The 13,046-nt window shown below is 37.5% G+C and overlaps 1 protein-coding gene across 1 annotated transcript; it reads left to right on the top strand.

Annotated features, from left to right (window-relative positions):
• Nucleotides 1–2,460: 2,460 nt before the first annotated feature.
• On the top strand, nucleotides 2,461–8,798 carry LOC126823784 (hillarin). The gene is made up of 5 exons (XM_050552767.2): nucleotides 2,461–2,854; nucleotides 4,476–4,622; nucleotides 5,122–5,204; nucleotides 5,573–5,716; nucleotides 6,310–8,798. The coding sequence occupies exons 1-5, from the start codon at nucleotides 2,750–2,752 to the stop codon at nucleotides 7,652–7,654; spliced, it is 1,824 nt and encodes a 607-aa protein (XP_050408724.1). The 5' UTR covers nucleotides 2,461–2,749; the 3' UTR covers nucleotides 7,655–8,798.
• Nucleotides 8,799–13,046: the final 4,248 nt, after the last annotated feature.

Genomic DNA, 13,046 nt, shown 5'->3' with positions numbered 1-13,046 from the left:
GGTTTATCAGAGGTAATTTCAAATAGTAAGTACAGGGTGACCGCACTACACGTAAACAAAACCGAAAAGACAAACCTGCGGACAAGACACAAACTATACAGAAATTGCAAGCAATCAACAACAAATACTAAATCAAGTGATTATAGGCTATCGGCACACATAATATAGCTGACGAATTCCATTCTGTCGGGTTTTATAACAGTCTTTAGTTACCACATGTCTTTATCTTTTTATACTTGATTTTAAATCCAGTTGTTCATGTGTACATAATTCTCGAATGTAAGTGGTAGCTACCTAGCTGCGACCAACCACCACTTGATGTTCAGATATCATATATAAAAGGATTGTGACTTCTACGATTTTGTATTCCGGTTGTCAGGGCTGTATATCCGGCGCTTCTACTTTAGCCCCAGTCGTATTGTTTTGATCTATTAAAGTAGCCAAGCCTTTCAATCAATATCATCCACAGTCTTCGACAAACACGACTTATTCGTCAGTTTAAATTAACATTGATGTTGTTATCTTACCGTGAAAAGTTGGGCTTCTGATATCCAAATGAAAATTTTAAAATTGGCACACGAATCGCGTATGAAGCGACTCAATGAACAAGGCTAAACATATCCCGTGTAGGAGAATAATACCGGTGTAGACTGGAATAACCAGGCGCCAAAGACTACCATTTAATTCGGACTCTTCGCGTATTTCGCCAAACATAAATGAATAAAAATTACAGTAAAAACAGAAACGATTTAACGTATCCCAGTTTATATACATTCATATTACATTATTCTTTGGGTTTTGACCCATTTGTGTCCATTTCTAAGTTCCAAAGAATAGCAATTTAGCTCCTTTAACGATTAATTTTAAGTATAATCACAGAAGCAAATTATAGATAATTGTTGGATGTCCAGTACTTTAATTGTAAAATAACTAAAGTTATAAATGGAACCGTAGTAGTGGAACGGTTAGAGGACTGAACTAAAATGTACACTGCCAGGTTCCATCTTTAGAATACGAAATGAACTGCAGTTTAATATCCTACTGTTCCACACCGATGGACTGATGAAAACCGTCTTTGGAAACATATCTCGCATATGTACATATAACATATTCAGGATTCAGTATTGCTGGAATATGTGACGGAAGTTTTTTTATACGCCCACATTTTCATGTGGACGTATTATGCCGTCGCCCCTGTCCGTCCGTCCGTCCACAATTGTTTGTGGACTCTCTACAGGTCACAATTCTTATCCGATTTTGACGAAACTTGAAATATAGGTTTATCCCCAACAGATCTCGGCTGCTTTCGATATTGGCATGTATCGGATCGAAACTTCATGGATTATGGCCCCTGATTGTACGAAAAATCACGTTTTTAGCTTGTGGACCCTATAGAGGTCACAATTTTTATCCGATTTTTTTGAAACTTGAAATGTAAGTTTATAACCCAAAGATCTCGGTTCCTTTCGATCTTCGCGCATATCGGACCGTAACTTCCTGAATTATGGCCCCTGGTTGTACGAAAAATCGCGTTTTTAGCTTGTGGACCCTATAGAGGTCATAATTTTTATCCGATTCAAAAAACCGTATTATTATATCACCGTTACACCCTAAGGAAGGTTGAGTTCGAATTTCGTGAAAATCGGCCCAAAATTGACAGACAAAATGGCCGCCGTTCGTTCTCAAATAGCGTAAAAATATGGTATATCAAGGTTGTGGACCCTATAGAGGTCACAATTTTTATCCGATTTTGTTGAAAATTGAAATGTAAGTTTATAACCCAAAGATCTCGGTTCGTTTCGATATTCGCGCATATTGAATTGTAATTTCCTGAATTATGGCCCTTGATAGTAGGAAAAATCCTTTTCTTGTTAGCTTGTTCTCTATCCATCTCTCGAAAATGTGGGCGTATCCTGCCTGGCAGCCGCTGGTTGTTATACCTGTTTCTAATACACTATTAAGGAACATTATTGGTTCATTAACCATTGCTACATGATATAGCGAATGTTTTCATTGGTCTTCCCACTTCGCTTCACGAATAATAAAAATAATGTTTTTTTTTAATTTTTTGCTTATGTTAAACCTATACACTGTGGACAAGAGAATAGGTGAAACGTTTCGGAATTGTATAGTGCATTTCAGTGCGTGTCGCAATTGCAGAATAATTGTCACTTGAAATTTGGACTGTATAATCACGTCATAATATCATACACAGGGGAGATAACTTTTTCGTGCTCACATAATAGTTGAATTATGAATCGGGGGCAAGGAAAGATAATTACGCAGATAAGTCACGTACTATAGTAAGTCCAGCAATGGTTAATGAGTAGATAATGCGCATAACCATTTCTCGAAAACTGGGCCTGATGTGAAAAGTTTGCATAGATCACAGTTTGTTGCTTTGTTAGGGTCACGTTGTTTTCCTTCCACTCCCAACGTGCAACTATAATTATATGTTTTTCTTTTTCAGGAATTCGAAAAATCTGGAATATTCGATGCGCAGACGGAACTGGAAAAAGTTCAAAAAGAAGAAGAAGACAAACTTTACGAACAAATAAAAGAAGAGAGAGAAAGAAATATACAGAGGTTGGAGGAGGAATTAAAGGTCGAAAAGGACAAATCTGTTCGCGAGTTGGTTTCGACCATTAAGCGTTACTCGCCACAGAAGGGGGTAACAGGTCTAGAAAAGGAGACAGAAAAACTGGAGGAACATTTTAAAAAGAAGAGAGAAGAAAATGTACGGAAGTTAATGGATAGACTGAGTGTCGAACAGAAGAATAAAGTAGCTCTTATGATACAGAAACACAGTCAGGCTATGTTGATGATGATTGCTGAAAGACTTATGTCTCTAGAGGTAGGACAGAAACTAACGAGTTATTGAAATTGTTTGATAGCATGTGTTTATCTATATGCGTTAGCTTATAATCTATATACTAAATGTCGTTTGCTCTAAAGGTCAAATGCTAACACTGTAAGTGCGGATCAACGTTAGGATAAAAATATAAATAGGCCAAGAAAACAAGTATATTAGAATTTTGTAGAACCGTTTGTCTCTGGGGTTCGTATAAGAGTTGATGTACAGCTATTATAGGTGTTAGTGAATTATCGAGAGACTGCGCATTGCCAGGAAGGATATAAAGATAACCACAAAGCACTTATCTTTATGCGTATTAATAGAGTTATTCTCAGTAATATAAACAGTTAGGTCTATTTCTACAATCTTTCAATATTTGTTAATAATGCTTCGATATTATAACTTCTGACCTTTATTCTAACCAGAAATTAGCTTTCAAGTAAATAAATTCTTGACGGTTGCCCTCTCCCCAGCCTCTGCCACATCTTATTAGCACTGTATTGCACAAGCTCTTGATCATCCACAAAAGTATCTTTGTGTTAGTTTCATAATGATGTTATACTCAGTGATGTATAACCATTCAAAATGGGAATTTTCTCTGAAAAATAAAACAATATAATTAAATGATCCTTTTCTAAAAAAAAAAAAACAAAAAAAAAAAAAATATCAAGAATTTTTTTACAAGATGCTTTAAAATAATATTATTTTCCCATGATTAGTGGTTTGATAAACAGTGTTCTATTTCTCTCGTATTTTGAATATACAATCTAATTTAAGAAGCTTAATGATTGTATAGTCAAATCCCGTTAAATAAAAAGATATTTCTGTACCAAGCGACAAATACCTCTAATGGCCCTTTTAGCCAAATTATGAAACTTGGATAACTGCATTATAGGAATATGAGCAGAAAGTCAGTGAGTCACACACGATTTTAAGTGTTACACTTCTGTAAAAAAAATAAATCCTACATGAATATGCATGTGCACATCAAAGCAGAAACCTAAGATACTGTGCTAATATGGTGTATCAAAGTGCTTAGAAATATTTTATATTATTAAAATGAAATGAAATGGGGTTTAACGTCCTACTGTTCTGCTCCGACTGGGCTAATGAAGACGGGCATACGCCATACAGGAAATTTTGCCCGGGCAGCGGCACTATGGACTACTGTTATGTCGAATTCCAACTGTCAGGGGATCTTTTAAGTGCACGCCAATGTATACACGGGACCTCGGCATTTCGTCCAATCCGGACGACTATAGACAGCTGCCCTTGTCCTGCAACACCGACAAAGGGAAACCACGCCGGAAAATTCCCGATGAACTTTTTATATTACTATGCTGGAACTTGATTGCTCGAAAGAAATGCATCGACGCTCCATGTAAACCTCCCATTATAAATTCGGTCATCCGCCCCTGCTAAATGATGAAATCTATTTGATCTGCATGAAAGGATAGTTTCTGAATGGAGAATTAAAATCGTCGTATACCATAATGTCGGACACAAGTTTATGGTTTTGTTCGTCCGCCACCACAAACCAAGCAGGACGACTGGTTATCATTAATTTTCCTTAATCGCAAAGTTACATGAATGGTTCACCGATTGTTGATTTTAATTCCAGGAGAGAAGTTCGTCAGATTCCGATGATAAAACCTCCCCAGTTTGTGATCTATCTCGACCACCTCCTATATCACCTCCAGAGTTTAGAAGATCTCAGTTATTTAAAAGTCCTGCTGAATTCGAAGAAGTTGATAATCATGTCTTCCAGGTAAATATCCATCTTTATTGGACTGGTTTAAAAATAAAAACAGAGTTATGGCATACATGTACATAGGCAATGCTGTTCAAACAACAATGTAATAATACAGTGAATGACAAAGATCTTTACAGCGAAAAAATAACCAGTCTGTTGTCCCCAGCGTTAGGTTCGTCTCATCTCGCCATGGGAAACAATAACTCTGCTCGGTATAGTTGTTCAGTCATGAGCAGCTACGTGGACCTGTCCCTTGACAGCATTCAGGACCCATCGAGTCATCAGTCTCTCGAAAGACTAAAATATAATCTTCTCAAATCGCAGAGAATATATATATCTTCTTTGATTCCTAGATTAATGAAAAAATACCCCGAGACTGCAGTTGTTGTATTCAAATAAGCCCTTGTATGTAGATTCTTGTGTCTGATGTACAAATGCGAGTGTTTTGTTACATGCTTCTCATTTCACCTTTTGCTGTATGATACAGATGTTCATAGATATTCTTCCATTTCAGGTTGTACAGAAAGAGTATTCGGCTTTTACTGATCTGGTTAAAGATTTAATAGTTGGATGTGAAACAGATCTGGAAAAAGCCAGGTAAATACCCAAACAATTATTTTATTCAAGTTTCCAGGAGCTTACACAAAGGCTGATTTTTACAAACAATTCGACCTCATATTACCATTTACAACTTGCACCTCTCATTATAGCTATTTAGTAATTATAGATATTCTCCACGAGGTAGTATATGGTTACTATTTCTAGAATAATATGCATTTAAAATATCATTGAACAAAAACCAGTAAACGACGCCCCCCCCCCCCCTCACCCCGCCACACTCCCCCCCCCACACACACAAACACAGACGAGCCCAGTTCTAAGTGTTATGCTGTGTTCCGAAAATAGTAAAGATATAGGAATAAGTGTATTCGTAGATTTTATATGTAAAAATTTGTATATTTTAGAGCTATATTCCGGTGGATAACATGTAAAGATTTAAATAAACTAGATGTTTGTGAGACGGTGAATCCTGAATCACCTCTGGGTTTATTACGTGGCATTAAATATGGTACCGAGACATACCATGATTTATTTAAACGGCTGTGCAGGTTAGTAAACTAATTATTTCTTATCTTTTGTATAACAAAACCTGGCTTCTGAACTGCTTTTGGTCACACCCCTCATGAATCATCGAGCTAGTTCTGTAATCACACGGCTTCAGGTTCGACAATTGCCTTGCCTCGGGTTGTATCGTTGTGATCGCTGTATTCCAGTCTAATAATCTGTCATTAGATACTGATGGGGATAGTGCATGGTAAAATTAACGTAGCACGATTGTTCTTTGTCCCTATCCCTGAGAAATGAAATGTAGATCTCGGAGCTTAATATACTCTCAGGGCGATTTTGCATGAAAAATTGTATATTCGGACACATTAGAGCCCCTACCCCGTTTAATATGTCTATGCTCATTACTAAAATCAACAGTCGATTCGAATTTTGACCAAACGCAACGATGACGTTTGCTTACGCTGAATAATTATGCTATATGGTTGTGTTGCTGGATCGGAAATACGTGACTCAGGACAATATGCTAATGGTGATGATTGTGATGAACAATAAAAAAAACAGCAACCATGGAGACGTCTCCGGTTGGCTCTCTAAAAATGTGCAGAATGTTATTTTATTTATTTCTCCGTTTCAGTTTTGCTGGGTTATATTGTGAGGTTATCCAGGGATATTCTAAAGGTGCGGGGTATAAACCAGGATTGAAGATGGACGGAGAAAGGTTCAGGAACTCCTGGACAGCGGTCAGTATTGATGGTTCCTGGTGTTTCGTCAACAGCAATTGGGGAGCCCGACATGTAAAGGGAAATAACTCTGCCGACAAAGAAAACAAAAATCAGTTTTTTTACGAATGTGATGAGTTTTATTTCATCACAAATCCCGAGGACCATATTTACCAGCACTTTCCTGACGATTCAAGGTGGCAGCTTCTGGAGTGTCCAATATCCTTATCAGAATTCATTAGCCTCCCGGTTGTCAAATCTTCCTTCTTCAATTATGGACTGAAATTCACGATGCATTACGAATGTAAACAGTATTCTAAAAATGGACTTATAGTGATACAACTAAGAATACCAAATATTCTGGGCTTCGGATACACTCTAGATCCAAAGGACAAGGGCATAGAGCCGTCAGCATTGGAAGGACGAGTGATGTTGTGTATCATTGGGCACAAGGCAATTTTCACAGTAGCGCCGCCTAAACCCGGCAAATACTCTTTCACAATATTTGCCAAAGATAACTGGTGTTCAGAGTCATTACAGAGTGCGTGCGCATTTGAACTCAAGTGCCGTGAACGTCGAGAAAAGATCAAAAGCCCCTACCCCAAAGTGTCTTTCTTCGGTCCTACTCCGAGTATGAGTCTTTATGGTTTAATTCCTCAAACTCACATCGACCCGGTCATGGTTTACAGCCATGATGATATTGTCATTCAGTTCGAACTTCATCAAGATGTCAAACTATCGCATTCATTGTGTTACCATGGTAGAGAAAAAACAGATTATGACTTTCAGCGATACGTTTTCATCAAACAACGAGATTTTGACTCAGTGTGTTACCAAATCAGGTGCCCTACAATGGGCAAGTTTGTGTTTTCCTTATTTGGAGCCCGTGTTACCTCACCAAATGACAACAACAGTCCTCTAGAGTGTCTCTTTCGGTATCTTATAGAATGTCGTAACGTTACTAAAGACAAGCGCCCTCTACCTCGCGCATGTCATCGATGGTGTGGTGCTGATCTTCTCGAACCCAAGTATGGCGACGTCGGCTTAGAACAAGCTGCTACGTTTCGTGTTCGAGTTCCTGCTGCTTCTGACGTAGCTATGTTGATAGGCGATGCTTGGTTTCATTTTCGGGAATTGGCTGACAGTATTTGGGAAGGCACTGTATTAACGGGGAAGAAGCCTTGTATAGCCAAGTTATATGGTAAATTAAACAAAGAAACTAGTAGGTTCTCACCTTTATTAGAATTTCAAGTCAAGTGAAATTTGACAATTAGCGATTTTTATGTGATTAATTTATATAAAAGAAACTCATAGAAGGTGGTTAATACTAGATTCACACAGGAACATTAACGCATTTCGAAGAAAAAACTTCCCTCAGACAAAATGACGTCATGAACAGATTGCGATATAACTATTTATATTTAGGGCGTTCTTATGAGAATCGCAATGCACATATGATTAATCTATAACTGTTGTCGAATTTTAATATGTTGATATAAACACTCAATTGGTTTTAATTTGGAATAGCGTCTAGTCGTTCGTATGGGACGAAAAACTGGGGTCCCATGTACACGCTTGTGTGCACGTAGAAGAACCATTGACAGTTGGAATCCGATGAAGTAGACCGAAACGCCATTGTGCGGATAAAATTTCCCTTGTAGTCTTCATTGGCCCGGGGTTGGTGCAGACAAGTAGGACGCTAAACCTTATTTCATTTCATTTCCGTTTCATATTAACATTCAGTTTCGTCTATGTACGTATCAGACGTTACCCTAAATTATCTGACGAAGCAATCCAATGATATCGACTCTGAAATGTCATATAACCACATTAGTTTTATCGACTTGGAAGTATTGTCTTTGACTACAATAACAATGTATAAAAAATGGACTGGCGTGTATAGAACATATTTTAAAATCAATACTATTTTATAACTTAGCATAAAAATGGTGACTTTAAATGAAACGAAACCTGTATAAACTTCCAAATGCCGTATTAACATATTTGAATAATTTTATGAGTAAATATGCTTGTTGATTGGGTGTGATCTTAAACTCTGAATTTGACTTCTACCGACATGTATTGTTCCTTTATCTTATAAACTTCCTGACAATTCAAAGACCTAACCCGCCGCACACTATCCAACTTTTAATGAGACGGAGCCTATAACTAGGTCGACAATGCGCGTTAAGCAAGCAGAATCTTCTGTTATACAATAACATCTGCTACCAACAATAAAGTCGAATAAAAACATCGAAACTAATTTGACCAAAAGTTGCATCGTGTGTGGCTAGCCTTAGGCGCTATAATTGTGTTGATGATTTATTGTTATGTTGTTTTGTCTAAAAATCAAATTAGAATAATAATAAAAAAAAAAACGTTGATTTATCATATTGTTATGTAATATACAGAGTTGTTGTTTCTTTAAGGTGGGGGTGGGGGCATGGGCTCTTTGATTATTGGACTGGCTCACTAGCTAGGATGTCCTTGACCGAGAAAGGAAATTTGCAGACTGACTTCCACTTGTCACGTGAAAGATCCATTGGCAGTTAGAATTTGAAGAAGGGTAGAGTGAAACGCCACTGTCCGGGAAAAATTGCCTCTATAGCATGGCGCATACCCGCATAGCATATTGCATGGCGCATACCCTTATAACATACTACACCATGGCAAATACACTCATAGCAAACTGCATGCCGCATACCTCTATAGCATACTACACCGTGGCGTATACCCTTATAGCATATCGCCTGATATAAGCCCCTTTTCAGTATTCCGGTTGGTGCAGGAAATGGGACGTTAAACCACATTTCATTTTGCAGTTTGATGAAGAATAGGCGGGAATGTCGCTGTCCGGGCCAAAGTTCCCGCAAATCACAGTCCATTGCGTATGCCCGTCTTCAGTATACTATAGTGCAGTTTGTGCAGAATGTAGGACGTTAAACTCCATTGCATTTCCCTTTGGAATTCAATAAGGATTAGGAGTAATTAACGCAAAGGACACTTCATGATATATACCCGTCTTCAGTAACCTGTAGAACCTTAAACTAGATGTCATATCATTTTATTTAAGACATGGATTACCAAGGCTAGGGATGCAAACATAGTAAACTTTTTTTTATGATGGTTATCAGGAACAAAGTTGCAAGACACCCCTTTTCATTGGCTAATCTCTTTCACCAAAGAAATCGCCTTTTATTTAAAAATCCATGAAGATCATAGTGTCGTGAAGGCTAATGAAACAACATATTATAAACTATATAAATCTAATCGTAATAGGGCATATATGGTTCAATAGTATTAGGGGTGAGGATGGTGGTACAAATTTAAGTACAACACAAATAGGGGATCACGTGGCTAAGTGGGTAAGGCGCTGGCTCGCTAGCCTGGAGGTCGGGTGTTCGATCCCTGCATTGGCCGAGAAAGTTCATCTCGATTTTCCGGCGTGGTTTCCCCTTGTCAGTTATGCAGAAAGGAGGGCCTGACAAGGACAGCTGCCTAGTCGTTCGGATGGGACGAAAAACCGAGGTCCCGTGTACACATTGGCGTGCACGTAAAAGATCCCTTGGCAGTTGGAATTCGATATAAGAGTAGGCCGTAGCGCCGCTGCCCGGGCAAAATTTCCCTTATAGCACACTGTATGGCGTATGCCCGTCTTCAATTAGCCCAGGTTAGGTGCAGAAGAGTAGGACGTTAAACCCCATTTCATTTTGATGGCCCTCAGCAGAAATACATATCTATAACGGAGTTCTATCCTTTGATGGGCATTCATTGACTTAAAAACAACGAAGCAGACCATCAAAACGTTCAGTGTTGATTAAATCGTTTAATTTCTTGCATAAAGAAATATCTGCGACGGCGTTCCATACTTCAGTGGCCATACTTGAGGTAAACGACGAATCAGCGCTCAAATTAAGACAACTTGTCTGCGATATCACCATCGGTGGAAGCGGACGCCAAACAATAATAAAATAACAAGATGGCGCAGTGCTGATGACATACGATTAAATGTCATGTAATTTCTAACAGAAACAAATATCTACGACGGCGTTTCATTCTTTGGTGGCAATACCTGACTTAAAAACAACGAATCTATCCATCAAACCGCTGTGTGATTGAATGTCATAGAATTGTTAGCAGAAAGATATATTTACAACGGCGTTCCATACCTTCACTTGAACGGTGAATCAACCGTATAGAAATTGCTTTCAACAAACTATAATAAAATTAATATACATGTACATTGTACAGGGATAATAGTCTTTCTATATCATGTATGTAGCGGTCGATGAATGTACGAGTTCTCATATAAAGCTTGTAATCTATTATAGTCTCGTTCTTTTCTTATACTTCAGCGCACAGAAAACCTTTTATGTCGTTCAAAATGAACATAAAACATAAACGGCTGCAAACAACGTCCACCTTGTTAAAGGTGCGACAATTCTTTAACTATAGAAATTAACCAGCATATATATGTTAGTCTTCTACACGTTTCGTCTTGTTCTTGTGTGAATACTGTACATCTCAGAAAAATATTGAGACGTGGACCTCACATTGTTTACAACATCTTATATGAACATTCAAGACAGTAGATCGGCTCAAGTCGAAAATTGTACTTTAACCAATCTTCAAACCCAACATTGGCATCACAAGATTACTGAACAGCGACGCAAGAATACTGCAGGGGCAGCACCATTAGATGCAAAGTCTCGAAACAATGCACCATTCAGAAAGAAAAACAGAAAATATTTAAGGAAAACCTATTAACGCCTCTTTAACAAAAGTTACTTTAATAGAAAGAAATAGTTTGAGCAAGATATCCTTATTACTCTCGTTAATAATTAGATTTTAACGATACATTCCACAGTAGCCGTTCAGTTTGTCGTTTAATAATCTCTGATTTATTTGAGTAAGAATAATTACTATGAATGTTTTCTTAATGTAAACCACATCTAATAATTTGGCAGTTTAAAAACTGTTATCCTAAATATGTGACGTTATGTCAATAATTATTATGTCCTAATGGAAATAAACCAGTTTAATGGAAAGCTATATTATATTAAGTCGTGGCTATTTACTCCATGGCTCATACTAGTTTGTTGAAGGTTTTCGGAGTTCCTATATCGGAATTACTATATCGGGATTGCTTAAATAACAGAAAGTGCAGGAGGAGCACACTACACGCAAAACAAAACCGATAAGACAACCCGCGGACAATACATGCTACACAGACTATGCAAGAAATAAAAAAAAACAAATATCAAATCAAATGAATGGATCTGGGGGTGTGGGGTGTGGGGTTAAACCACCGTCCATTGCGATGTACAGTCCCAGGTCTGTAATTATACAAGCTTTACTCACTCAAAATGGAAATCAAGGTTGCATGTAAGATTTGAGACAATTCCACCTATCCACGTCTATGATATAAACGTTATTTAAGTTTTAATTTATGAGTCGTAAAAATATTGGTGCTAAATGCGTTCTATTTTGATATTCAAAATTAATTACGTTTATTTTCTTGGGACATTGTCATTAATCCTTCTTGGGGGAAGACTCCATTAAAAATGATAAACGGGTGTTTACCCCATCTGTCTGCGATTATGGGTCTTATCTGGATATGACTGACCTTTCATTTGCATAATCCATACCGTATATAAATATTAGAAAAGGGATTTCTAATATAGAGTGGTGGCTTCCGAGCTCTGTTCAAAATACCTCGGATAATCAAGTCAGCCTACACACTGAACCTTTCCGTTTTGTGAAAAAAAATACCCGACCATATTCTATTTAAGGAACTTTTGTAGGAATGTCATGGTGATTTAAAAATGAAGATAGAATGCTAGGGAACAAAACACACAGCAGCTAACTCACCCAGCAAGTCCATAAAGGTCGTCGCATTATGAATCGTTAGGTAAACAAAAAGCAACAAAGTTATACTTCATAATATCATTAATGAGACCATATAACAGAACTCTGTAGGTAATCATCAGAAATTGATAAAACTCTTTGTTTCATTAGTCTGAACAGTGCAGATCAGATGGCAACTTTTGTCAATGGAGCGTTCACGTGATATTACAAAGTATACAATGACCATAATTTAGAAGTAATTAACCAGTCAAAATTCAATCAACTTCTTCGGTTCCCTAATTTAACCAATGCATGCATTTCAAGCAGATCAGTTTATGAGTTTTGAAGCCAGTGCTGTCACAAGATATTACAAAGTGAACAGTGCTGATATAGCTCTAGAAGGAATAAATGGAAATTCAATAGGATTCTTCACAGCACTAATCTAAACCATGCTTTCATAGTCTTATATGTCTTACATACACATTTATTTTTAAAATTCGGGTGATAAATGTTGTTTATTGTGTTTTCACAAATAATTGTGGACAATAATTTACGAACAAGTAATTGTGGACAATAATTTACGAACAAGTAATTGTGGACAACTGGCGTCGGACAGGAGTGACGACAATTTTCGACCATATTGACCGATACCCTACCAATCTAAGCTAGGTTTCGACTCTGCCCGTTTCGATCAATCCAAAATAGCATTATGTTTTTTACTGTGTGGACTAAATTACGGGCAATTTATCACGCTTAATGTCGATCTCTATACGAACACCCAAACTAAATATTGAAATGAAAAGAA

Source organism: Patella vulgata, chromosome 6 (genome assembly GCF_932274485.2).
Source record: "Patella vulgata chromosome 6, xgPatVulg1.2, whole genome shotgun sequence".
NCBI lineage: Eukaryota > Metazoa > Mollusca > Gastropoda > Patellidae > Patella > Patella vulgata.
The sequence above is the reverse complement of the archived record's forward strand: the minus strand, read 5'-3'. Positions and strand labels throughout refer to the sequence as shown.

Bases quoted from the DNA above. Each gene is read 5' to 3' on its own strand.
- LOC126823784 (XM_050552767.2), top strand. From the start codon at position 2,750: ATGGATAGACTGAGTGTCGAACAGAAGAATAAAGTAGCTCTTATGATA. The intron at 2,855-4,475 runs GTAGGACAGAAA...TTTTAATTCCAG, and splicing joins AAAGACTTATGTCTCTAGAG to GAGAGAAGTTCGTCAGATTC. The intron at 5,205-5,572 runs GTAAATACCCAA...TGTATATTTTAG, and splicing joins ACAGATCTGGAAAAAGCCAG to AGCTATATTCCGGTGGATAA.